We start from the raw sequence: 27,793 nt of genomic DNA, 5'->3' as shown, positions 1-27,793 counted from the left end.
ACAGAGAAGGAAAGTGAGAAAGCAAATGACCAGGTCTGGGACTCGAACCATGGTTGGCCACGTGGGAGTGTCAGCGTCTTAACCACCATGCTACTTGCTGGCCCCAAAAATGAAAACAGATCTATGACAGAAAACGCATCAGATTTCCCAGGGGAAAAAAAGGAAGAGAAAGAGGGAAAGATCCCAAAGGGACATAAGAAAACTTTTTGAGGATGAAGGGTATGTTCACTCTCCCTTTTAACTTTAATTTTTAGTTTACTGCTTTCATTAGAGTGAAACACAGACACAGACACACACACACACACACACACACACACACACACACAGAGCCAAGCACCTCCAACAGAGTGATATGACATGATATATTCCTAATCCTTGCCAGCCCATATCATGGTTATTCAGGCAGGCCTGACCCAATATTTTCATTGTGGTGATAGTTCATGAGTGCCTTCATACATCAAAACTTTTTAAATTGTATACTTTGTGTGCCTTTTATTGTACATTGATTATACCTAAGTAAAGCTATTCTTGAAAATAAAGAAGAAAATACATTTCTAGTAGCCCATGTATTTAAAGTCAAGTTAAAAGAAAGTCCATTACCACTGCTTTTATTAAGGTTATACCTGAGGTCCTAGTAAGTGCAATAAAGCAAGAAAAGTATATATATATAATATATAAGGCTTGAATGGGAAAAATAAAACAGTTGTTGTTTGTCTGAGAAGGTTGTCTACATAGAAGAATCAAAACAAAGCAAACCTAAGGACAAAGATCACATGCAAATATCAATTGTATTTCTCTTTACTATCAACAAAGAGCTAAGAAACGCAGAAGATATAATTTACAATAACAACAATGCATAAATGGAACTGAGAAATAAGCTACCCATACATCTGAATGGCTCATTCCTTCATCTCTTAAATCTTCCCTCAAACTCCACCTTCTCAATTTGGCCTCCTGTCACTAACCCATTTAAAGTCGGACCTTGGGGCCAGCAGGTGATTGAGGTGCTAGACTCCCACATGGCCAACCACAGTTCAAGTCCCAGACCTGCTGGCTTGCTTTCTCACTTGCCCTCTCTCTCTGGTCAGCACACGTGCCCTGTAGCAAATCAGGAAAAAAAAAATGATGATGATAAATAAAGTTAAATAAATGATTCTAATAAATAAATAAACCAAATAAAGTTATGCCTTCCTGGGCTGGCCAGTGGCACAGTGGTTAAAATGGGTGGATCCCATATGACTGACTGTGCGGTGCAAGTCCTGGGCCTGGCAGCTTAACTGACACACTGGGCATGTGTGCATGTGTGTCCAAAATCCCAAGAGAAGGGAAGAGAAGGCTATTCCCTCTGACATCTCTCTGGGGGGCTTTCTCACTTTCCCTCTTTCTGTCTCTCACCATGCCCTATAGAAATTTTTTAAAAAAAGAAATTACCTTCCTCTGAACACCAATTTATCTTATCTTTTTCTACTTTTTCTCACGTGCTCTCTTCTGGCCAACTTATAATTATTGTGTATTGTCCATTTTCTCTACATCTTCTTGCACTGTGAGGATAGGCTTTTTAAAAAAAAGTGGTGTGTGCACTCACCAGAGAGAGAGAAGGTGAGAAAGCACCCTCCATGGGGGATGGCCACATCCCATAAAGTGTTCCTTGAACATTTTTTGAGGGTATATCAGATATTTTGGCTTTTTGTATTCCCATATAAATTTGAGAATCCACTGTAAAATTCCACACCAACATATACACACACACAATATTCATAATAAACTTGTACATCAATTTAAAGGATTGACATATTTATACTACTGAGTCTTCCTATTTATTAATTTTTATTTATGTTCAATAATAAGATTATTATGTGAAGATGGAGGTGGACTGCTATAGGCGCTGCTGTATCCATCTATCTCTGTCTTTATCCCTCATGGAAAGAATAGACAAATAAGTTTAAAGGGGGGAGCAGGTGGTGTAGTGGTTAAGATGCTAGACTCCCACATGGTCAACCATGGTTCAAGTTTCAGACCCTAAGGCTTGACACTCATGGTAGGTGAGTGTGTGTGTGTGTGTGTGTTCAAGAGGTAAATGAAGGAAAAGGGATTGTGGTGTTGCCATACTCCCTGGGGGATGATTTCTTGCTTTCTGCCTTTTCAATGAGTATACATACCTCTAGTAAGACTCTCTCTCTAGGGACCAGCAGTTGGCATAATGGCTATGTCGCTGGACTCCCATGTCGTCAACCGCTGTTCGAGTCCCGGACCTGGTGGCTTAAACTCACACCGGGTGCATGTGAGTGTGTGCCCAAGATCCCCAGAAGAGAATGGAGGAGAAGAGATTGCAGCGTGGCCACCCCTCCCCCCAAGGGGTGATTTCTTGCTTTCTGTCTCTCTGACTCTCTCTGTCTTTCTGGCAAGTGCATGTGCCCTATAGCAAAATCCTCTCAAAAAAAAAAAAGTCTCTCTCTAAAAAGAAAGAAAGGAAGGAAGGAAAGAAGAGATAGAGAGAGAGAAAGCAAGAAGTTTGCTCTTATTAAGCATTGTTAAAGGTGCAGGCCAACAAGGACTCAATCCTATGGATGGAGGTGTTACTCAGTACAACCTTGGAAAACAGTTTGACATTAACTTGTAAAGTTGATCATATGCATACCTCATGACCCGGCAATTCCAGTTCTTGTTTATATTCTAAACAAACTCTGTACCTGCTCAAATTAGGAGACACAAACAAGAATGCTCATAGTAGCTTTGCTTATCATAGCAAAACTAAACACGACAAACTACAGCTAAATACAGCACACAGATAAATCTTAGAAATATAATGCTGAATTTTAAAAAAGCATGATAGAAAATTATCACGTCATGTTCATAAAATTAAACGTAAGCACAGCTAAATTACCTACGGTTTTAGATTTCACAATTTGTGATGAGTTACTTTAAAAAATATATATGTTATTTTTGGGGGGTTGGCAGGTGGCATGGTGGTTAAGGGCACTGGACTCCCACATAGCTAACTGTGGTTAGAGTCCTGGATCTGGCAGCCTTGATTCTCACTTTCTCTCTCTCTCACTCTGTCCCTCTCTGATCAAATTAAAATAAATAAGTTAAGTAAAATAATTCTTTTTAAAAAGTCAGATTCACTTAATTCATTTACATGAAAAAGAAAAAAGGAATATAAAATTTAACTTTATTTATTATTATTATTTCCCAGTTTGATTAGAGAGAGACAGAGAGAGAGAGAGAAACAAGCTACCAGGTTCAGGACTCAAACCACAGTTGCCCATGGGCGAGACAAGTGCCTTTAACCACCACACCATCTACCAGCCCAGTGAGTTACTGTTTAAAAAGCATTATCATAATTACCACAAAACCCAGTTTATGTTTGGGAGAGGGTAAGTGGTGGTTTAAGACCTCTGAGACCTGGCTTCAATGGCTTTTTTTTTTTTTTTTTAAGATTTGTTTTGCTGGGAACCAGCAGTTAGCGTAATGGCTATGTTGCTGGACTCCCACGTAGTCGACTGCAGTTCGCGTCCTGGACCCAGTGGCTTAAAACTCATGCCAGGCACGTGTGCATGCGTGCCCCAGATCCCGAGAGGAGAATGGAGGAGAAGGGATTGCTGTGTGACCATCCCCCCTGGGGGGTGATTTCTCGCTTTCTGTCTCTATGTCTCTGTCTGTCTGGCGAGCGCACGCACCCTATAGCGAAAAACCTCTCCAAAAAAAAAAAAAAAAAGATTTGTTTTGCTATAGGCAGTATGTGTTTGTCCCAAAAGAGACAGACAGGAAAGTGAGAAATCACCCCTAAGGAAGAATGGTCATGCCACAATCCTTTCTCCTTCATTCTTCTCCTGGGATTTTGGGCACATATGCACATGCCCAGTATAAATTTCAAGCTGCCAGGTCTGAAACTCAAACAACAGTTGGCCATATGGGAGTCCAGCACCTTATCCACCAGGCCCACCTGCTAGCTACCCCCATGGCATTCAAAAAAATTATTTATTTAGTTTTATTTATCACTATTATTATTTTTAAATTTGCTACAGGGCACATGTGCTCAAAAGACAGAGAGAGACAGAGAGAAAACTGCCAGGTCCAAGGCTCGAACTGCAGTCAGCCATGTGGGAATCCAGCACCTTAACCACCATGGCACCTCTGGCCCCCCTCAATGGCTTTTTTGTTTGTTTGTTTTTTGAGAAAGAAACTTTTGCTATAGGGCTCATGTGCTTACTGAAGAGACAGAGAGACAGAAAACAAGAAATCACCCTCCAGGTGGGTTGGTCACACCACAATCCCTTCTCCTCCATTCTCCTCTTCGGATTTTGGGCACACATGGACACACACCCTGTGTGAGTTTTAAGCTACTAGGTCCTGGACTTGAGCCACAGTTGACTACATCAGAGTCCATAACCATTACGCCATCTGCTGGTCTCAACAATTTTAATGTTCTAATTTAAAACTTGTTGGTAGGTTCCCAGGTGAACATTGATTATCATGCTTCATATTAGGTTGTCGGAAAGTCATGACACAGTTTTGCATAGAAAAATATGTCACATGTCATGTGTCATGACTTCCCCAATTACTCAATAATTTCTATTTTGTTAATTTACATATGTATCATAAAAAATAAAATTTTTTCAACTAGATAAAATATTCATGTGTAAACCACGAAATCATCAAAGCACTAGTAGGAACCACAAGACACATAATCTTGGAGTGATAAAGGCTTTTCTAAGAACAAAAACCTAGAGTACTTAAAAGATTGAGGGACTAGGCAAACTTTACCAGCAACAAAGTTAAAAGACGGTAAACTAGAAAAAAATCATATGCAACTCACGACAAAGGGCTGATTTCCTATACTTCTACAAATAAGTAAGAAAAGCCAGTTATTTATAGGAAAATAAACACAGGACATAAATAAACTTCACAGAAAGGAAACAGGAATAGCTTTTAAACACATGAGCACATGCTCCTTTTCAGAGAAAGAGAAATGAAATTCACCAGAATATACTATACACTTTTATGATGGAAAACGATGAAAAGAACATATGGTAACCACCGCTTATTGCAGGTCGTTTATCAACTCTGAGAGCACTTGCCTCCACTTCCTGAAAATTTTACTTCCGGGTCACTAATACCCTCTTGAATCCTGGTCCTGTCATAATTCTTGGTGATTTCAATATCATTATAAATAGATAATTCTCCCAACACGCTCTCCTCTCAACCCCATGAGCATCTTTTCTCCAATGACTATGTCTCCACCCTCCCTTGACCACACATCACCAACACGACCCTGAATAATCCCACATACAGGCAACTCACTCTCCAATCACTTTTCTTAAGTTTATTATTTTATTTTATGAGAGTGAGAGATGGGAGAGTAGGGTGGAAAGAGACCCATTTCTTTGATTCCTTTAGAGCAAAACTCAAGAGTTCCTTTATTGCCTCTGACCCCTCTTCCATCATTCACTCATTTAAAAAATATTATTTATTTAATTTTATTTATTCATTCATTTATTTTAATTTGACCACAGAGAGACACACACAGAGAGAGAGGGAAAGTGAGAAAGAAAGACATCAGGTTCAGGACTTGAACTGTGGGAGTGTCTAGTGCCTTAACCACCAAGCCACCTGCTGGCCCCCATTCACTTTTTTTCTTTTTTTAAGAATTATTTTACTTAACTTTACTTATTTATTCATTTATTTAAATTTAAAGAGAGGAGCAGAGTAAGAGAGAGAGAGAGAGAGAGAAAATGAGAAAGCAAGCCACCAGGTCGAGGACTTGAACCAAGGTCAGCCATGTGGGAGTGTCTAGCACGTTAACCACCACACCACCTGCTGGTCCCCCTTTCACTCTTTTTAAAATATATGTATATTTTATTAGTAGTAGTAATAGTAATTTTAGAAAAATTTTTATTATAGGGTGTGTTGGCTTGCAGGAGAGACAGAAACAGAAAGCAAATCACCCCCCAAGGGGATGTCCATGCAGCAACCCCTTCTTCATTCTCTAGGGATTTTGAGCACACATGCACATATGCTCAGTGTGAGTTTCACTTATCTATTTATTTATTCATTTATTTATTTTGAGAGGGTTTTTGGTTTTGTTTTGTTTTTGTTTTTGTTTTTTGAGAGTTTTTTGCTATAGGGTACTTGCGCTCACCAGAAAGACAAAGAGAGAGGGAGACATAAAGCAAGAAATCGCCCCCTCCCCAGGGAGGATGGCCATGCCACAATCCCTTCTCCTCCGATCTCCTCTCGGGATCTTGGGCACACACGGACACATGCCTGGTGTGAGTTTAAGCCACTGGGTCCAGGACTCGAACCGCTTTCTACTACATGGGAGTCTACTACATGGCAACATAGCTATTACGCGAACTGCTGGTCCAAAGAGAGAGTTTTTGTTTTGTTTTGTTTTTGTTTTTGTTATAGTGTGCTTGCACTCACTCACCAGAGAGACAGATACAGAGAAACAGAAAGTGAGAAATCACCTCCCAGGGGTATGGGCATGCCACAATCCCTTCTCCTCCGATCTCCTCTCGGGATCTTGGGCACACACGGACACATGCCTGGTGTGAGTTTAAGCCACTGGGTCTGGGAGTTCAACCATGGTCGACTACATGGGAGTCCAATGATATAACTATTATACCATCTGCTAATCCCTATTATTTTTTCATTTGACCAGAGTGAGACAGTGAAGGAGGGAAAGTGAAAAAGCAAGCTGCCAGGTCCAGGACTTGAACTATGTTTGGCCACATGGGAGTCCTGAGCCCCAACCACCATACCACCTGCCAGTCCTGTGTCATTTACTCTTAGATGCAGATTTCTCCCGCACTCCACTGAAATGGATCCTGTTGAGATCACCAGGGTCATCCACACTGTTAGCCTAAAGGTCAAATCTTAGTCGTTTTGCCACATCCATGAGTAGCATTTGATATAGTTGCCCACTGCCACCTAAAACATTCTCTTATCTAGGCTCCAGGACAAAACACTCCCTAATTTCCCTCCTACTTCACTGGCTGCTTCTTACTCTCTTTTCTGCTGGTTCCAATCTCCATGACCTGTAAATACTGAACACCCCGGGATTCAGTTCTTAGACCTCTTCTGGATTTTTTTGGTTTTGTTTTTTAACTTAACGCTCATTCCCTTAATAATTTTATTCATTTAAATTTGTATCTGCACCCCGAACCTTTTCCCTGAACTCCATCCTCACGTTGTCATCCCACTTGGATGTTCATAAGCATCTGAAACAACATGTCTAAAACCAAACTCCCCCACTTCCTTTCCGCAACTCTTCCCTAAATCTTCCCCTTCTCAGCAGACTTCATCCTTCTAGGTTGAGCTGGTCAGAAATGGCGATGTCTTTAACTGTTTCTTCTCTGTGTGTCATTTGGTCTTTCTCTTCTTCCGTAACAAATTGTGTGGCTTCCGCCTATGAAACACGTCCAGAACCAACCATCTCTTACAACTTTCTCTTTAACATTCCTGGTCTCGACATCCACCATCTCTCACCTGGATTATTGGAACAGCTTCCTAACTCTTCTCTCTGTATCCATTCTTGCCTTCTGCAGGCCACTGTCAATAACGGCTTCCATGTCATTCAGAATAAGAGCTGAAGTCCTTACGCTGGCCTTCAGGCCGGTCTACCTGCAGCCTACAAAGTCCTCCCACTCATTAATTCTGATGTCATCTCTGTCTCCCTTGCTCCACGCCCCTGGGCCTCCTTGCTATTCCTTACACAAAGCAGGTACACTCCTGTCCAGAGCATTTTTTCTACTGGTTCCATACCTGGCTTCTTTCAGTCTTGGATGAAATGTCATCTTTTCAGTGATGCCTTAAAAACTCCAAAATTGCAATGTCCCCTTCCTAGACACTCCCCAATCTTCCTTGATGACTTTATTTTTAAAAAAAATTTTTTAAGGAATTATTTTATTTAACTTTATTTATTTTAATTTGACCAGAGAGGGACAGAGTGAGAGAGAGAGAGAGGGAAAGTGAGAAAGCAAGCTGCCAGGTCCAGGACTTGAACCACGGTTGGCCATGTGGGAGTCCAGTGAACCTACTAGATTGCAAGTCATGACATGAGGCTTTTTGTCTATTTGACTACTGCATAATCCATAGCGCATAGAAGAGACTCTGGCACAGAAGAGATGCTCAAAAATTATTTATTGAACAGATAATCAAAATACTTAATTGGCCAGAGTGTGGAGAATAGGTGTTCTCAAAATTGCTGGCATGAATGCAATTGGTATAACCTCTACAGAGGGCAAATTGGCAATAACTATGAAAATTACGAATGCACATATCTTTCGACCCAGCAATTCTTCTTCTAGTAATATCCTACATATGTGTGAAATGACACATGGACAAAGTAATTCTCTGCAGCATTTTTTTAATCCCAGAAAAAGAATGAAAACAGCCAAAATGTCCACCAATCGCAGTCTATTTCAAGAAATTATGGTCTGTCCATACAATGGAATATTTTAGAGTACCCCAAAAAAGAGAGAATAAAGAGACTTGTATCCTAATATCAGCTCCCAGATATATACTTTTCAGAGAAAAAGAATGGTGCTGAAAGGTATGTTTAGTATGTCACTACTTTTATAAAAATAAAGGGTGCAAAAAGAATACCTGTTTTTTTTTTTTTTTGCTAGAGAGATTTTTGCTATAGGGCATGTATGATCACCGGCCAGACAGAGAGAGACAGAGAGACAGAAAGCGAGAAATCACCCCCTGGGAGGATGGTCACACAGTAATCCCTTCTCCTCCAGTCTCTCGGGATTTTGGGTATGCATGTACACATATCCAGCATGAGTTTCAAGACGCTGGTCTGGAACTCGAACCATCGTCAACTACGTGGGAGTCCTGTGACATAATCACTACACCATCTACTGGTCCTTCTGTATTTTCTTGTATGTACACCGACTATCTCATGAAGGACCCACAAGAAACTGGCAATGGTTACTTCTTTGGAGGGGAATGGACATGTGGGAGGCAGAGGTAGGGCCTATTTTGTTGTAAACCCGTCGAAACTTCTTAAATGTTTGCACTTTGTGAATGTTTTCTCTATTAAAAAGAAAATAAGGTTGGGACCAGCAGTTGGCATAATGGCTATGTTGCTGGACTCTCATGTAGTCAACCGTGGTTTGAGTCCCAGACCTGGAGGCTTAAACTCATGTCACTTGCGCGCTTGTGCGTGCGTGCCCAAGATCCCGAGAAGAGAATGAAGGAGAAGGGACTGCAGCATGGCCATCCCCCCTGGGAGGTGATTTCTTGCTTTCGGTCCCTTTCTGGCGAGTGCACGCACCCTATAGAAAAAAAATCTCAAAAAAAAAAAAAAAAAAAAAAAAAGGAAAATAAGGAATGGCTTAAATTCTGATATAGAAAAAAAATTCTGATATGGAATACCTAAGATATGTGGGATACATTCATAGGAAATGCCTATTTTTTTTTTTGGAGAGGTTTTTTGTTGTTGTTGTTGTTGTTGTTTCGCTATAGGGTGCGGGCGCTCACCAGACAGACAGAGAGAGACAGAGAGACAGAAAGTGAGAAATCACCCCTGGAGGCATGGCCACGCCACAATCCCTTCTCCTCCATTCTCCTCTCGGGATCTTGGACACGCACACACACGTGCCCGGCGTGAGTTTTAAGCCACCAGGTCCGGGACGTGAACCGCAATCAACTACATGGGAGTCCAGCGACATAGCCATTACGCTAACTGCTGGTCCCTATTTTGAAAAACCATGCATGGATTCAAAATGTTTGCACCAAAATCATTTGTACTTTGTTTCTTTTTTCCATGAACTTTAAAAAGGAAGGTGCAAAAGAGGGTGTCCAGTATGCGATATGCTATATACAGGAGTGGGGTGAGGCAGCATTGCTTTTTCATTACTTACTATGCTTATCTTTTGAGTAGCTTATCTGTGCATTTCTTATAATTAAAAATAATCATGGTAGGAGAATGCATGTAAATGAGCATTAGCTTGAAAATGCTACACCTCAAATAGTTTCTCATTTTTTCAAACGGACATCCCAGGAAGTCAAGTCCAATAGCCCAGAGCTATCTCCTGGGACTAGAAGCCAGCTTCTGCAGGCACGCCTCTCAGGGTGCTAGTTCACCTCCTCCCTTTCTAACCCACTCTCCAACTCACTTTCTGCAACCCCTGCCTTTCCTGGGCTCCAGCTAAGCACCAGAGTTTGCCATCAGGGACTCCACTGGAGCCAGGGTTGGCCGCTTTCTAGTCCCTGGCAGCTTTTCTCTGTGCTCAGAGCCACCAACTAGGTGCCCTAGGGGCAACTCTGCTCCTCCCTCACCCTGAGGTCTTTGAAGCCAGCCCACCCTGGCTGGCCCTGCAGCTCCAGGCCCCCTTCCCAGCCTGTACCTGTCAATAATGACGGGATCTGAGGGAGTCTCATTCCGGTTGCCACAGCTCTTCCGGTCACAGCAACGGCTGCAGGAAAGATGAGGAGGGAGGAAGGGAGGGACGGTGGGAGCAGGTGAAGGAGGGGAGATTACAACGTGTGAGGGCAAGGTGGGGCCCGGAGGCCCAGGGCTAGGTGCTGATGTCCTATCTCTGAGTGAAAGGGATGAGTCCTTGGGACCAGGGGGAGGACAACAGTGAAGGTCCTAGCCCTGGGGACAAGGTTAGCCAGGAGACTCTTGTCCAAAGGCGCCTTGCTCCTAGAGGACCCAGGAAAGGGCAGGCTGCAGCTACCTGTGGGTCTCGCAGCATCACTCCCTATCTCTGTATACTTTTTTATTTTTATGCATGAGAGAGCAGGTGCTTATGCACTAGAGAGCAGAGAGAGACAGGCAGAGACAGAGAGAGACCCTCAACAGGGCCTTGGCCATGCCACGTCCCCCTTCCCACAGCCGTCGAGCTCATCAGGATTCTGGGTGCATGTGTGCCCAGCACATTTTCAGGTCAGCCTGGGGGTCCACACGGCCATCCACCATGGCTTCAGCACTGCAATTCAGTGTGCCACCAGCCAGGCCCCCCAGCTGGGCCCCTGGACAAGTTTTTGGAAGCACAGTCTATACATTACCAAGAACTCATATTGTAAGCCCATAGCTCTGACTTCTCACTAAGTGAGCAGGCTTTGGAACCAGCATCCAGGCCGAGAAATACCTGTAACCAGCACCCCAGACGCCCTCTCAAGCCCTTTCCTTGTCTCTCCCTCCCTGAAGGCAGTCACTGTCCCTACTGCAGATTTTTGGACACTGTTCTCTTTCCCACACGTTAGGAACTGCCCGCAGAGACCCAGTGTGACTGGAACCTCCTGCAGAGACCTTGCTGGAAATGCCAAACTCGGGTTAGGGAAGAGCAAAGAGTGGCAATGGTGCCTACCCCAGTCCTTCCACCCCTCCCCTAAAGGCAGCTAAGTTTCCTCCCTCTAGCTTCTGAGCTAATCCTGGAAGCCTAGGGGTGCTCCCGCCAGGCCCAGGCCCTGCCCCCACATCACTGCTGAGCTCCTCCCCCGAGTCTTATTAGTTAAGTCTCTGGGTAGTGGCAGGAGGCCTCTCTTACAAAACACTTAGAGAAGCCACATAAACAGGTCTGGCTAATGGGGCCTCAAGGACCCACACCTCAGTCAGCACTGTGCCCAGGGGCCTCCCTCCTCCTTCCTTCTCTGCCCCAGCAGGCTTCCCTGGGGAACAGTTGGGAGGGGTTGGCGAGGGGGAAGGCAGCCACAGTGGGCAGGGCCTGGTGGGAGTCCTTGGCAACAACTTGGCAAAAGGGCACAGTGCACAGACCAGCCCATTTTACCTGCACATGATCTCGTGGGTGAGCAGCACTCGGCACATTTCGGGGTTCTTGTCCTGCCCCTCGTAGATGATGGCCTGGGGGGAGGAGGATGCACAGGCTGGAGGGAAAGGAGGCTCCTCTCAAGTCCAGGTGGCAGAGCAGAGACAGGCCTGTGGGTCTACACTGGCATCTCCCGAGCCCAGGCAGAGGGAAGATCCTGTCCTCTGCTTTGCTCTGAAGGAGCTCCAAAACAGGAGCGTGGAGCCTGGCTCCCCACATAGAAAACATCCCCTCCCCGCACCAAAGCAAGACCATCAGCAAAGTAGGCAAAAATGGTATGAGGTCTGCAGATTCTGTTTGTCTGCAGGCAGCTCTTCCCAGAGTGAGCTCTGCTCAGGGACAGGGAAGACAGCTTGGTGGCCTGTCTCCCCCAACACAGCAACCACAGGCTTTCCAGAGGCAGAGGGAGCAGGGTATGCACACAGCTATCCCCCACCCCTGCATCATGCTCCTCTCCTCACGCCCGAGCACCCTCCCCGAACACCCTCCTCGGTGCTGACTGTTCCCATGCTCCCAGCAGACCTCTGCCTCTGGTCAGAGTTCCCTCTCAGCTTTCACTGCCAGCTAGCCAACACAGGGAGGGGCAGGGGGCTGCACAGCTGCCTCCTTCCTGATCCCTGTCACCTCCCCACCCAGGCTAGAGCTTCCCCTTGGGACTACTGGACCAGCCTCTGTGCCAGTCTCCCAGTCTGACTCTGCCTCTGCCCGGCTTCCCAGTTTATGACCCTCTGAGCCTCTCCTTCCCCACTGTGGAGTCTTTCTCTCTCTCTCTGCAATTCCTTGACCCCTTTCCACACTCATCCCCACAGTCCCATGTTGCCTCTGCCTGGCCCGCCTCCCCCACCACAGCAACCACAGGCCTTCTTGAAACAAACCATTTCTTCCTCTGCCCCGAGAGTGGGTGGAGGCTACCAGAAGACCCTGCCTGTGTGGGGGAAGCCCAAGAATCCATCTGGCAGCCCAGCCCATTTTAGACATAATCTGAAAAGGCTCTGCCTTGGCAGAATCCATCAGGACTTATTCAGGTTCGGTTTCCCTGAGTTCCTTATGCTGGCCCTGAGTCTCCCCCGTCACTGTTGCATCAGCAAGATGCTAGGGGGGTCTGCAGTGGAAGCTCATGGGGCTGCACCCAGATCCCCTTTATTGGACCAGTGCACCCATCCCCCAGCCCATGGCTAGTGTTGGCTGCTCAGAGCTTTCTCTTGAGAACTGCTCTCAAAATACAGGAGCTGCCTCGTCTGAAAATGTCTGGGATGTTACACAGTCCCTGCAGGAGTGGTCCCAGCCAATGACCAGCTGATACTGAGTCCAAAATCCTGGCCTCCTTGCTCCAAGGCAGGACAACTCTTGCGCTATTGTATCTCCAGAGCTTCCTGTAGATCAGGCCCAGACTAGATTCCAACTGAGACCACATCTCTGCTGAGCATCTTCCTGTCCAGCTTCCCTCCCTCCCCTTCTCCAGACAGTCTGTCCACCTCCCCAGCAGGCTGGGTACACCTGAATGCCTGTCTCGGGTTGGGCCACTAAGCCAGGGTCCCTTTGTACAAATACCGTCTTTCTAGACTAGAAGATGATATCTACATATCCTACCACTGCAGGCTGATACAGGGCCTGGGGCAGCTAGACTGGTGGGGATAAAGGGCCCCGGGGAGACAGGACAGGGAGGAGGATGCTCACTCAGAACAAGGGGGAGACGGTCTAAGCGGCCTCCGGGCTGGCTCACCTGCTTGGACATGGAGTCGATGAGGCGCACATAGAGGTCTTGTTCCGTCCGAAGTCCTGGGGTGGGAAGGTGGAGAGGGCTTGCTGTGGGGGGAGCATCTGTGGCCTCTGATGACTGGACCACACTCATACTCTCCCCAAAGGGAGGCAGGGGGGAAGGGGGGCAGGGGCAGTGGCTTTGGCTTACCGTTGTTATATACCAGCCGCAGGCGGTAATGGATCCCATTGTTGGTCTTTTCAGCCCCAGGTTCCTGCAGAGACAAGAGGGGAGGATGATCAGGTGCTCAGGGACCGCACCCCCGCCCTCTCCCTCCTCCCTAAGCCTCTCTTTTTCCCTCCCTTCCAGCCACTCACCCATCATTCTCCACTCATCCACCATCTATTCCTTTATCTGTCCAGTGTGTGTTAGGGGTTGGGGGGCTCCCTCCCTGAAGCCCTCCTGTCCTCCCTCCCCCAGTCAAGCCCTCCAGCCTCTCACTCGGTCTTTTTCCACGAAATCGATGAAGGCTGTGCGCTCCACCTCCACGGGCTGCCCCTGCCGGTCGTACATGGCCAGCACGAAGTGGAAGAAGTTGGATTTCCTGAGGTTGGAGGGAGGCTGCTTCTCAAAATGTGCTCGTGCCAGGCCCACGCCACTGTGGGAGGAAAGGGGCTGGAAAACCACCGGAAGGGCACTCCGGTAAGAAAGACCCCAGCACTGCTGGCTGGGGTTTGGTTCCGATATATCAAGAGTTTGGGCAAGAAACGAGATTGGACAGGCCTGGCCAGGGCCATCTTGGTTCCGGATGGGGCCTCCCTGCCCTGACGCCACCCACAGCCTGCTCCTTGGAGAACAACAGGCATAGCAGGTGTTGCAGTGCAGACATCCCTGCCAGGGAACCCACATTTTGAGGGCTGATCTCCAAAATCCAATGTACAAACCAATCCATCTCACTGATCAGAGGCAGCTGTGACACCCGTTAGGGCACCCGGAAGGTTCTGGAACAAATATCCCATTGACTCCCGGCCCATGCTGAGGCTTCCATATGCCTGTGGCATTGCTTGTGAAACAATGATGCCCATCAGACCCTCAGAGACATCAGACTGATTCAGGGCCCCTAGTCTGCCCAACTTGGACCCTTATCAAAGGCAGGGAACGTCCTCTGTGGGTGGGAAGAGACCTGCTTCCAGCTCTGGCAATGGCCACCATAGACTCCTTTGGGCAGGTGGAGCTTTTTTTTTTTTTTTTTTTAATGGAATTAAAGAACTAATTCTTTCTTAAAAAAATATATATGTGTATATATACATATGTATGTATGTATGTATATATTTATATGGGGCCAACAGGTGGCATGATGATTGAGGTGCTGGACTCCTGCATGTTTGACCATGGTTCAAGTCCTGGACCTGGCAGATATATATATATATATATATACACACACATATATATGTAATTATTATTATTATTTGAGATATTTTTGTTATAGGGCACATGCACTCGCTGGAGAGACAGACAGAAAGCGAGAAATCACCCCTCATGGGGCTATGGCCCCACCGCAATCCCTTCTCCTCCAGTCTCTTGGGATTTTGGGCATGCATGCACACATGCCCAGCAAGAGTTTAAGCCACCAGGTCCGGGACTCGAACTGTAGTCAACTAAATGGGAGTCCAGTTATGTAACCATTACACCATCTTCCGGTCCCATTATTATTATTTTAAATTTGCTATAGAACATGTGCACTCACCAGAGAGAAAGTGAGAAAACAAATCACCTGGTCCAGAACTTGAACCACAGTTGGCGATGTGGGAGTCCAGCGCCCCAACCACCACTCCTCCTGCTGGCCCTGTGAGAGGACCTTCTAACCTGGCCTTGCCGAGGCCTTTCTTCTTGCTCAACAGAAACCATTCCCAGAACCAAGGCCAAGGTGAGAGCAGGAAGAGGAGAAGAACCAAGGCCCTTTTCACAGACTATTTCCTGAATGCCAATGATGTGTCAAGACCAGGCATAGGGCAACACGTGGGGCTGGAGTCACCTGCCCAGAAAATAGACAGACAGATATGAAAGCTGGGATACAAGACAGAGTGGCAGATGACCCCAAAGACATGCACTATGTAAAAATCTAGGGAAGCAGAGGGAGAGAAAATGAATTCTTTTATGAGAGATGGTGGTTTTGGCCCTACTCTTAGAGAAATAAATGGGAACTCAATAGGTAGAGGAGGTGAAAAGGCAGAACAAACAGCATAATGGCTGCATATGGGGGCCAGTTGTGGACACCGTGGAGGCACGGGCTGCTAAGATGCTCTGCTCCATAGGTTAGGACAGCATGGAAGACCTGGGTTCAATTCCCAGTCCATCCTAAAGGCTGGAATTGGTGGCATGTGTTTGGTAATCTCAGCAACTTGGGGGGTTAAGGCAGGAGGATCGTGAGTTCAAGGTTGGCCTCAGGCAACATAACAAGACACTGTCTGAACAAGAGCCAAGGGCGGCGGCACACACCTATAATCCCAGCTGGGAGGCTAAAGCAGGAGGATTGTGACAGAGACTCTGCCGAAGAAGAAGGAGGAGGAGAAGGAGGAGGAAGAAGAAGAAGAAAGGGAAGGAAGGAAGGAAGGAAGGAAGGAAGGAAGGAATTATGTGTGAGAGTTAGTGTCACTAGACCACAGATTTAAAAAAGTGAAGTGAGAAAAGTTTGTCCTGGAAGCTCATGGCAGACTGCGCAGAAACACAGGGGAAGGAGTTTAGACTTTCTTCTCTGAACCAGCATCTTCCAAAGCTGATCCTTAGATCTCTCATGACTCCAGATCTTCCCTGGTTTGAGTCCTGAACCCAGTGGCTTGAAAATCACGGTGGGTGCATGTGCGTGCGTGCATGCGTGCCCAAGATCCCAAGAGGAGAATGAAGAAGAGATTGTGGTATGGCCATCCCCCTGTGGGGTGATTTCCCACGTTCCCTCCCACTGTGTCTGTCTGTCTCTCTCTTTCTAGCATGCGTACACACCTAAGGCAAAAACCTCTAAAAAAAAAAAAAAAGTGCCGTGTCCGTACTGCTGGGCAATGTGGTTTCATGGGATACAGGCAGACATTTGGGAGGTCCTGGAACACTCTCCAGAAGTGGGTACTGATTGAGTCAGCGCAGGTGATGCTCCCCAGATGTGAGGACAAGCCTCCTGGGTGGTTCCCAGTGATTCCTGCCTCCTGGTACTCGTGCCCTGTGGAATTCTATCTCACCCTGCGTCAGGACTGTCCGCGTGGCAATGGCACATGGCAGATGTGATAGCACATGACTTCTGAGATTAGGTCATAAACGACAGTCAGCAGGTGGCATCATCGACTCCCGCATGACCGACCATTGTTCAAGTTCTGGATCCAGTGAGCTAAAAATCACGCCAGGCATGTATATGTGTGTGCACATCCAAAATCCGAAGAGATTGGAGGGGAAGAGATTGTGGCATGGCTATCCCCCCTAGAGGGTGATTTCTTTTCTTTTTTTTTTTAATCATCATAATCTTGTCTATATTACATTGAATCACATATAACTTTAGTGCATTACATTGCTTTTTCAAAGGGGAATGCCATGCATGTCAGTCAGTACAGAGACATTAACATCCCCACTTCATCATTCAATATCTTTTCATTGTTTTTCCTGATCATTATTATTATTATTCCAATTATTTTTTTAACCAGTCAATCATTATTTCTCATTTTGCTTGTAAAAAGACTTTACCCATCATGAAATACTTCTCAGACTGATCCAGTTGAGAATACTACACACGTCATCATCAACAGGTAATAAGCCATATCTGTGTCCCACTAATGTCATGCCTCTCTATTTGTTCTCTTGCTATCTTTCTCTATATTCTTCTCTCCTGGGGGGTGATTTCTCACATTTCCTCTCTCTGTCTCTCTCTAGCCAGTACACATGCCCTGTGGTAAAAACCTAAAAAACAAACAAACAAACAAAAAAGCATTGCAGCATCTGCCTTGTTCTCTCTTGGATCATTTGCTCTGGGGTAAGTCAGTCACCATGTTGTGAGGACACTCAAGCAGCCTATGGAGAGGGTCACGTGGAGAAGAAACGAGGCCTCTGGCCAAGAGCCAGCCTTGACTTGCCAGTTGAGCTACCTTGGAAGCAGATCTGTGAGTCTCAGTCAAACCTTCAAATGACTGTGGCCCTAAGCACTGTCTTGACTGCAGCCTCACGAGAGGTCCTGAGCCAGAACTGCTCAGCGAAGCTATTCCCCAATTTCTAATGCTCAGAAACCGTGTATAATAAGTGTTTGTTGTTTGAAGCTGCTAATTTTGGAACTTTTTTTTATGTAGAAATAAATAACCAATATACTATTCTTATTTGATTATAGAACACTTTTGTTGCGGGTCATGGTTTGGGAAAAGGCCACTAGAAAGTTCTGAAGCTAGACAGGGCTTCCACTACAGAAGGGCAGGCACAGGGTGGTGGACAACTGACAGGCTGCTGCAGGGATCCAGGGGAGAAAATGAGGGTGGTGGAGCTGCCTTGAAAGACTTCTACTTTATTTTAGTTTTAGTTTTTAACTATAGAGCGTGTGTATTCACCAGAGGGAGAGAGTGAGAAATCACTGTTCATGGTACAATTCCTTCTTTTTTAAAAAATTATTTATTTATTTATCCACTCATTTATTTTTTTAATTTGACCAGAGAGAGACACACAAAGAGAGAGAGGTAAAGTGAGAAAGCAAGCCACCAGGTCCAGGACTCGAACCGTGCTCGGCCATGTGGGAATGTCCAGCACCTTAACCACCACACCACCTGCTGGCCCCCTATGGTACAATTCCTTCTACTCCATTCTCCCCTTGAGATTTTGGGCACACATACACATGCACCCAGCATGATTTTCTTTTCTTTTTTTTAAGAGAGGTTTTTTTGTTGTTGTTGTAGGGCGAGTGCACGCACTGGAGAGACAGAGAGACAGAAAGCAAGAAATCACTCCCCAGGAGGATGGCCATGCCTTCTCCTCTCGGGATTTTGTACATGCACGCACACATGCCTGGTGGGAGTTTCCGGCCGTCAGGTCCTGGATTTGAACTGTGGTTGGCCATGTGGGAGTCTAGTGACATAACCATTATACCAACCCAGCATGACTTTCAAGCTGCTGGGTACCAGGACTCAAACCATAGTCAGCCATGTGGGAGCCCAACGCAGTAACCTCCCACTATCTGCTGGCCCTATTCTATTTTTAAGCTTATTTATTTATGTCTTCCATGAGAGAGACAGACAAGAGACACTCACACCAGGGTGTTCATGCCCCATGAGGAGTCCTGAGCCAGGACCACTCGGCAAATCTGCTGCCCAATTCCTGATGCCTACCTCGGTCTCAGACAGCCTGGGTCACAAGCATGTATGCATGCCTGGCATGCTCAAGAGGTCCTGGGACAAGAACCCAGGACCTTTCCCACGTGCATCCAGTTGCATTGCCACTGTGCCACCACCTGGCCCCTTGAACACTATTGAGACCAGTGTTTCCAGAAGCCCATCCTAGCATGCCACTGTCACAACAACTGCCATGTTCATCAATACTTAATGCTTTTCTTCAAATAATTTTAAAGCAACTTACTCTTGTACTTGGTTTCATGCTGAGCCGTAAACCTGAGATGAAATGAGCATGAGGGGCCTGCTATGTTGTCATCCACAGAGATGACAATAACATACGTTACAAAATGAAAATTGTTTCTCCTCTTTTTTTCTTTTTTTTTTTGAGAAGTTTTTGCTATAGGGCGCGTGCGCTTGCCAGACAGACAGAGAGAGACAGAGAGACAGAAAGCGAGAAATCACCCCCAGGGGGGATGGCCACGCCACAATCCCTTCTCCTCCATTCTCCTCTTGGCACGCATGCACATGTGCCCAGCGTGAGTTTTAAGACACAGGGTCTGGGACACGAACCGCGGTCGACTACGTGGGAGTCCAGCAACATAGTCATTATGCTAACTGCTGGTCCCAAAATTGTTTCTTCTCTTGAAAGCCTGTTTGGGAGCCACGCTGGCCTGTGTGAAATGCTGACTTAAGAGACCGAAGCAACGGGCCTTCTTGTGCCCTGATCAAGATGAGCAGAGGGGGTCACTGACACCCTTTTCTTCCCTACCAAAGGTTCTTTCTTCGGATACTCCTTTCTACAGGGGCTTTCCCTGTCTACTCACCACCCCCTTTTTCCTTCCCCTTCTCCCTCTCAGGCTGCAGACCTTTCAAGTGGAGCCTTGACCAGCCCGCCAGCTTCCCCAGCCAGCCAGGAGGCAGGGAAGCCCTGAGAGGGCTTTTGATCCCAGCAGGACCCTGATTACTGTTGATGAATATGCAAATGAGGCATCAACACTGAGCTCCTCCCTCCTGCTCCCAGGACCAGCTTAGCTAGAGCTCCATCAGGGACAGGTTCCAGGGCCACCTTGTGGGAGACATCGCCAGAGGGGGTAGGCTTGCAAAGCATTCCCAGATCACTAGGCTTGTACCCTGTCATCTAGCCCAGAAAATGTGTCTGGGAGTAGGGAGGGAAGGCACAGAAAGAGTCCTGGGCAGAGAAGGAGCAGGTGCTGAGCAATAAGTGAGTCTCCTGGATGGCCACTCAGCACGTCCTTTCTACACAGACACCCTGCCCTGCCCAGGCTAGATCCCAAAAGTGGTACAGAGTAAGTCAGTGATGCTGGTCTGAGCTCCCTTTGCCAACCATCAGTTAGGCACTTGGGAGCTCTGGCTGTCCCTCAGCTCCTGCCAGGCCCCTAAGGGCCAGAACTACAGTCCGGCTTCAGTCCCAAGCCAAGCTCCCTCCACTGGGCCTGCCCTCCACATGGGAGGGACTTACTGGGAAGAGAAGGCACAAAGGACCAGAGAGGGGAAGAGAGAGGGTGCCCCAGGGCCTGTGGACCAGTATCCAGTGCTGGCAGCCAGGAGCAGAGAGGCTGCATTTCCTCACAGCCACGTCCAGCCTGGATGGGGGTAGCCTCAGCTCCTCCTCCCCTGAGGCCGTCCAGTGTTATCCTGCCCTCCCCTCAGTAGTTCAGTTACCCTCCCAGGCTCATACCCACCCAGTGGGCAGCACCAGCTAGTATATAGCTCTGGGAGAGGACAGTTATTGTGGACAACATTAATGACAGTCCCAGCCTACTTCAGAACTCGGAATAAGCAAGACCCTTGCTGGGCACACACAGGGCTGCTCCTGGCTGTGCACGTCTCCAGCTCACCCTGTTCATACCCCTGCTGGACTTGTGAGGTGATTAAGGCAACACAAGGAAGGTCTTGCTTTGAAGACACTCCAGTAGTTCCTAACAAGAGACAGACAAGGACACAGGGAGAAGGTTGTGGGAGGGACAGGAAGCCAGAGAGACAGATACAGATACCTTCTCCTGATTGTCCCAAGGTCCCTCTACCCCCAAGGTGCAGGAGGTGACCAATCAACACCTGCTGAATGAAACTGCAAGCCCCAAAGGGAGAGTGTTGGGAAGGGAAGATTTTTGCTCTTTTCCCCTTGGGAATAGCTGGTGCTCTTGCAATGAGAAAACAAAACATGATTAAAGAACAGAAAGAAAGAAACAGAGGACAATGCTTAAACAACTCAGGAGGTAGGGTAGCCTGAGAGCCCCTGATGGGCACATTCTGTGTACAGATGTGTGGGGTATAGGTGGGACATGGGGTCCACTGTCTGCTCGCAGACTGGCTTGACACAGAGGGATGTGGGACACGGTCCAAGCTATCAAAGTGGGGCTGCCCAAGACAATCACTGTGGTGTGGGAAGAAACTGCAAGTGTTTATTAATATATAGCCTTCGACTACGTGGGAGTCCAGCGACATAGCCATTACGTACCGCGGTTCACGTCCCGGACCTGGTGGCTTACAACTCACGCCAGGGGTGTGTGCATGCATGCCCAAGATCCCTAGAGGAGAATGGAGGAGAAGGGATTGCGGCGTGACCATCCCCCCTGGGGGTGATTTCTTGCTTTCTGTCTCTATGTCTCTCTCTGTCTGTCTGGCGAGCGCATGCGCCCTATAGCGAAAAAAAAAAAAAAACCTCTCAAAAAAAATATATATAGCCTTTATTTAAAATACAGAAAGGTGGAAGGAAGGGGAAATAGAGCTCCTGAAACCTGAAGAGGCAAGTATTTAATTTGGGTTTCCATAGAAGCAAACCCTGAGACAAAGATTCAAAGATTCAAATACCAACAGTTTATTTAGACAGTGATTCCAGAAAATACTAGGGATGGAGGGGAAGGGTGAGACGAAGATGAGTAGGCAGTCCATGAAGGGTAGGTCTTCAGTAAATTATACCTGTGGCCAGCTAGAGCTCAATCCCACAGGACACTTTGGTAACAATATAGAGTGCATGCCCCAGAGTTATCCCACCAGAGATACGGGCGAGGGAGCTGGGGTATTTGTCCACCCACTCTAATCTGGTACTGGTTAAGGACTTCCAGGGTTGTTACTTTGCAAGTACTTCTGACTTGCTGTGCAAATGAGCAAAGCAGGCTCTGGGAGCCTGAGCAAGTCCTCAAGCAAAGGGAAAAAGATGCAAGCAGGAGAAGCAGACACTTTACCCAAGGTTCTTAGGGTGGGGTATTGGCTACCAGCCATCCAAAGGTCTGTGGCAGGATGGAAGACTGCAAAGCTCCAGCCTCAAGGGCTTGAGTGCAGCTTGGAGAATATCAGTTTATGACAAACACAAGAATTCTTTTAAAAAATTCATGGAAAATGCATATTTTGAAAAAAAAAACTGCATGGATTTCAATTTTTTTTGCAACAAAATAAACTCATATTTCAATTCCATTTTCCACAATCTTTTTGAAGCCCCCTTAAATAAGTAAGAAGTGCCCCACCTGACTCATGTACTGCTGGAGCCCATAATTCAAAACATCTCACTCATTTAGCATCAATAGCGAACAAGGTGGGCCACATAAGCATCTTTTTCAGATAATGCAATACAGCAATCAAAAATAGCCACATTACTGACTTTTGTAAGACTCTAAAATGAATTACACGTTTCTGCACTTTCTTGAAAAGATTGTTTTAAACTAAATGTTCAAACTGCTCTCCTTGCAACTCCAGAGAGTGCTAAGGTAGTGGGGTATTTGCTCCTGCACTCAAGAATCCAGATTTGGGAGAAGTAAGTGTTCCCTTTCATATTTCCATCATGTCCCACTCACCTCCTTCCTATTTTCTGTTCCAAAATAGACCAAAAGTTAAAGGAGACTGTGAAGCCAGAGAAGACTTAGTCTGCACAGACACGTCCTGGTTGCAGGAAATCTGCTATGTAGCAAACATAGGCACACATGGGCTTTCTGAGCACTGTGTCAGGAGTTCAACACAGAAGGCAACCTGACCATCACAGCCTGGGCCATTCAGGTGGCCTGAGCTCCAGAGTGCAGGAAGACGCACGTGGAGACATGGTGAAGGCTGCAGAGTTGTCCAGATGCTATTACTGGGACCACCCAGCATGTCCCTGGAGATACTTCTTTGCAAAGCTGAGAAGGAAGCCCCAGAGCCCTTACGGTGGCAGCAGGGCCCTGCCACAGCTGTACAGTAAAGGCAAAGGCCTTTTGCAGTCTCTGGTCTCTATTCCCAAGGCCACTTGTGGCTCTTTACATCCTTGACTACATGCTAATTACAAAAACAAGCAATTGAACATCAGCCATTGCAAACCCCCAGGGGACAAGTGACCAAAGCTAAAGACTTGGCCTCTGCTCAGAGGCACGCCAGGCCTCTTCTGTCTTCCCTATCTTCCACCAAGTCTCTTGACAACCCAAGATTCTGAGCAGTAACTCGGCTTAGGCTTGCCCCCTCTTTGAGCCTGGGATTCTGGGATAACAGGGGATGGACTGTAAGGTCATCATCAATGAAGAAGGAACATGTCTTTTCCTTCTTTTTTTTTTTTTTTTTTTTTTTTTGGGGGGTTTTTTCATTTAGGGGGGGGGCGCTTTGAGTATTTCCTTCTTTTTTTTTTTTTTTTTTTTTTGTTGGAGAGGTTTTTACTATAGGGCGTGTGCACTTGCTAGACAGATAGAGAGAGACAGAGAGACAGAAAGCGAGAAATCATCCCCCAGGGGGGATGCCACGCCACAATCCCTTCTCCTCCATTCTCCTCTCGGGATCTTAGGAACGCACGCACACGCGCCCAGCGTGAGTTTTAAGCCAACGGGTCTGGGATTCGAACCACGGTTGACTACATGGGAGTCCAGTGACATAGCCATTACGCTAACTGCTTTTCTGATGTGTCCCCACAATGCAATAGGAAGCAGAAGGTACAAAAATGAGGTCTCTATCATCTCATTCCTTGTGTCCAATTTCCCTAATATATCTCTCTGCTAATTCCAGCTCCTCTTCTCTCCATCCAACATCTATGGGCCTAGCCCTGCCCAGTCCCTGAAGTGCTCAGAGCCTAGCTATGACACAGACCAGGGGAGATAAAAGCAGCAGCCCTCCGGGTCACACCCACCTCAATCATGCAGGCAGGAGGAGGGTCTGGGGGCTAGAGGCAGCTACCCAGGACCTGTGTCCAGATGGTCCTGCTGGAGAGGAGGACTGTGGTTGCAGAAACTCCATCTCTTCTTCCCTAGCCTGCCAGCTGCTCTGGTCACCTGCCCCAGGACATGGGCTCAGTTAAGAGGGTCCCTGAAGGAGGGGACTGGGAACTGGAAAGAAGCCTGTTCTCACTAGCCTGCTCTCTCACTTTTTCTCTGGCCCTCAACTCCCCCTAGAGCCATGCTGCTTCTCTTCTGCCCACCCTCTCGTCACCCACCCACAGGCCTGCCTGCCAGGTCCCAGGCTGAGGAGCGGCTATTAATTATTAAAGCAAACAAAAGCATTTCCTAGCAGGGAGGCCAGCCTGCAGCTGCTTACAGGAAAGGCAGCCCTAGCTGGCTTCCCTCTCCAGGGCCCAGCTGGTATGCTGGGACCAGCTTAAGAGAGAGAGGGCTAGCCTAGGTCCTCCAGGGGTCTCTTCCAGCGGGAGGCTGGCCTGGGTTCTCCAGAGGTCTCCCAGACTGGGAAGCACATCAGAAGACAGCAACTTCAGTGCTGAGCACAGCAGCAGGGGAACAGGGGACTGTAGGAGAGTCAGGGAGCATGGGCTGGAGCCACGCGTGGGGATCTCAGGGATAAAGTTCTGCTGGTTCAGGGCAGGCTGTCGGGACCCTTGTGTAGACACCCTTGGTAGGGAGACCTGCCAGGCCTCTCTGCCAGCCTTCCCATCTCTTCCTTTCCCTGTTGCCCCAGTGTAAGGGCATGCAACCCCCTCCTTTGTCTCTCCTCCCCGTTTGCTCAGAACTTCCCATCGGGTTGGCAGAGCCTCCCTCACTGATCTCTGCAGGTCTGCTGGGCTGTCTCCTCCTCACTTCCCTTCTGGGAAACCTTGGATTGTTGTAAACGCCAAGCTGTGACACTGAGGAGGTAGACTCTGGTTCAGGGGTCAGGTAGACTCTGGAGCCCACCAATGTGGAGAGGAGAGTCCATCAAAGAGATTCAAGAGCCTTTCTGATGCATAACTGCTTTCTTCAGCAGATATTCATTGTCCCAGACTACTTGAGCCTGTCCTGGGTAAGGTGGACACAAGGAGGAACAGGCCATCACCCTTGCCCTAGAGGAAGGCCCCAAGTGGCAGGACAAGGAAGACAGGCAGAGGACTGCAGACCTGGCCTATGGTAAGCACCCTCAGGCAGCACTAAGAACCTTTCCCCTGGGCAGGTGGGAGGGCACCAGCCGAGCAGGTGCTGGGATGGGGTGGGTCCTAGAGGTTAGTAGGACTTTGTGTAGTGACTGTGTGGCGCTGAGGGCAGGGGACAGTTTCAGGAGAAGGTAGGACTGACTGGCAGCCCCTGATTCTCTGACACAGTGTGCTAAGTGTCACACTGAGGCTGGGAAGGAAGGCTGAGCCCAGACTGACGGGCCTTGAACTTGACTATCTGGGAGGAACTGGAGGGCTGTTTTCTTTTTAACCAGGGAGAGACTTGATCAAAGAAAAGTACTTTGGGAATGTTGCTTTGGTCCCTGGTGCATGGAAGATGATTTTGGGGGAGGGGGGGGAGTGGTGAGAGGCCAGGAGGCTGAAGTGGTAGGCCAGGGTACCGTTCACCTTCAAGCCAGTGAGGAACGAGGTGCAGGGTTAGGAGTTTAGTTGTTAAAAGTGCTGGCAGTGGGCAGTGAAACTGGACCAGGACACAGAGGGAACGACCAGGAGCCTGGAGAAGTAGGTGGCTGTGGGGTGGAGGCAAAGAAGGCACCAGAGACAGCTCTTAGGGCCTGGGCAGCCTTGGGGGAGAATGCTTTGGTGAAACAACCCAGGCAGAGGGTGAAGAGGGAGGTGGGGACTGGGAATGGAATGTTCGTGAATGCTGTTTTAGGATGGGGGAAGTCCTGAACAGAGGACAGACTAAAGAACAAGATACAAATGGGATGTCCGGAAGAATGAGGAGAAAGGATCGGTCTGCTCCCTCTGGGCAGGGGGAGGAGAGTCAACCGAACACCTGGGGCTCTCACTCTATGTCCTGAGACCAGAAGTCTTAGGGAGAATCAGTGTCCATGTCCAGGCCCAGACTGGACACTCCCACCCCACTCAAGAGCCCCGGTGTGCAGGTCACAGGGCTGTTGACCCGATCATCTAGAAGCAGTCCCCCACATACTTCCTGCACCCCATACAGGCCACAAGGGCACTGCTTCTTTCACATCTGCTCCCATCATCGGACCTGCTGGCTCCGGGCAGAGTCAGAGGACGGTCAGAGAGAAATAGGAATTCTCAATCCCAGAGACCCCAATGGAACACCCCATCTGTTCTCACAAGAAGTTCTCTCTACACGGCCAGGAGTGGGGATAAAAATGTGTTAAGAAACTGACTACTTCAAGTTCATAAAAACCCAGAGCCAATAGGAAAGCAAGCAAGATACGGAATTGTAAACATAGTGCAGGAAAAAAAAAAGTTAATGGGAAGAAAGATGTGAAGGAAAGCCACTAAAATGTTGAGGGTTGTGTTAGAAAGGTGGGATTGGGTTTTCTATTTGCCAAGTGTCTCAGAAAATAGTTGTAGCACTCATAAATATAGGACAATTCATTCATTGGTTAGATTCTGGTGCTGAAGAGATCGGATCCTGGGAGCGCTCCCAGCGCTCCCTCCTGATAGCCACAGAAGGACAGGGATGCAGAAACGTGGCTGCAGTGTGCACATAAAGCATGATTTCTGTTGTAGGATGAGGCTGGGGTGGACTGAAAGTGGTGTCCCCTGGACAGGACTGGGATATGACCGTGGGCCCTTGGGCTAAGCCTGGTCTGTCCTGACAACTCCCTTTAGAATTCCTTTAGGCTGCTGAGATTGCTGGGAAACCCAGCGCCCACCCTGCCCCTGGGGGCTGCAGAATCAGCACCTCCCTAGTGCCAACCATGGTGAAGCCCACATAGGATGTCTGAGCTCCCCTACCTATGCCGGCAACTGAGGCTACAAAAAGCCTTGGGTCCCAGGTGCTGTGGAGGCAGGTCAATAAAACTTTCAAGTCTGCATCTACATCCTGAAGGTCCCCTGCCCAGACTCCTGCAAAGCCAATCAGAAGAGACTGGCAAGAGTGCTGGGTGCCCAGGGACTCTATACCTCCCTCAGGACCTACAGAAAAACACCTGACGCAGAGGCCAGCCCTACCCCATTCCCATCCTTAATCAGTCCAGCCGGGTGATTCCCCATCTCACCTCTTCCCTACTCTCCAGAGCCTAGCTGGCTCTCTGGCTCTGCACACTCCCATCCTCTAACTCTGAGGGGCGTGGGAAAGGAGAAAGGGGGCTGGGTTTCTCGCCTTTCCTGGCAGAGAGCTGCAGAATTGGACAAGAAGCAATGGGACTGCCCAGGAAGGAGGGGTTGGACGTTTCTAGACAGCTGGTTCTGTGGGTCATGGTTCAGGGACCGCAGGAGGCGGAGATGCTACCTCTTCCACAGCTGTGGACTGCCCGGCCCTGGTTGCCCTCACCGCCGCGCCGGGGAGCGACAGTCAGTAATCCGAGCCCGGACAGCCCGAAGTGGAGGCGGAAGCCCCGCCCCGGCCCGCCCCACGTCCTCAGGAGGAATTACAGGAGCTCAGGACAGGGTAGGCAGGAGAACTTGCCGGGACCGTCTAGAGTTAGGGCTCCCTTCACCCCTCACTCCAGCCACTAAACAGCTGAGCGAAGGGAGCGCGGAGCCGTCCAACCCCAGCGCGCCGGGTCGCGTCCGATCTCTTACCTCTGCGCCGCGGTGCTGGCGTCCAGGATGCCGGCGCCCTGCATCCAGGAGCGCACCGAGCCCAGGCCGGCGGGCAGCAGTGGCTCCCTCCTCCGGCTCG

At 48.0% G+C, this 27,793-nt stretch overlaps 1 protein-coding gene across 2 annotated transcripts in view; it reads right to left on the bottom strand.

Moving 5' to 3' along the window:
* The window catches only part of EBF4 (EBF transcription factor 4), an 85,701-nt gene that overhangs the window by 55,602 nt on the left and 2,306 nt on the right, over positions 1-27,793 (bottom strand). The window contains exons 1-6 of one of the 2 annotated variants that reach the window (XM_014582309.1): positions 27,694-27,774; positions 13,987-14,143; positions 13,696-13,759; positions 13,510-13,565; positions 11,748-11,821; positions 10,362-10,430 (exon numbers count right to left, since the gene is read on the bottom strand). In XM_014582309.1, the coding sequence (XP_014437795.1) occupies positions 10,362-10,430; positions 11,748-11,821; positions 13,510-13,565; positions 13,696-13,759; positions 13,987-14,143; positions 27,694-27,737 (464 nt within the window). In that variant the 5' untranslated portion in view covers positions 27,738-27,774. Of the gene's footprint in view, positions 1-10,361; positions 10,431-11,747; positions 11,822-13,509; positions 13,566-13,695; positions 13,760-13,986; positions 14,144-27,693; positions 27,775-27,793 lie in introns of those variants that run through there. The other variant, XM_014582307.1, reaches the window with a different exon arrangement.

Source organism: Tupaia chinensis, unplaced genomic scaffold (genome assembly GCF_000334495.1).
Source record: "Tupaia chinensis unplaced genomic scaffold, TupChi_1.0 Scaffold143574_1, whole genome shotgun sequence".
Taxonomy (NCBI): Eukaryota; Metazoa; Chordata; class Mammalia; order Scandentia; family Tupaiidae; genus Tupaia; species Tupaia belangeri.
Note: the sequence above shows the minus strand (reverse complement) of the source record. Positions and strands in the feature narration are given on the sequence as shown.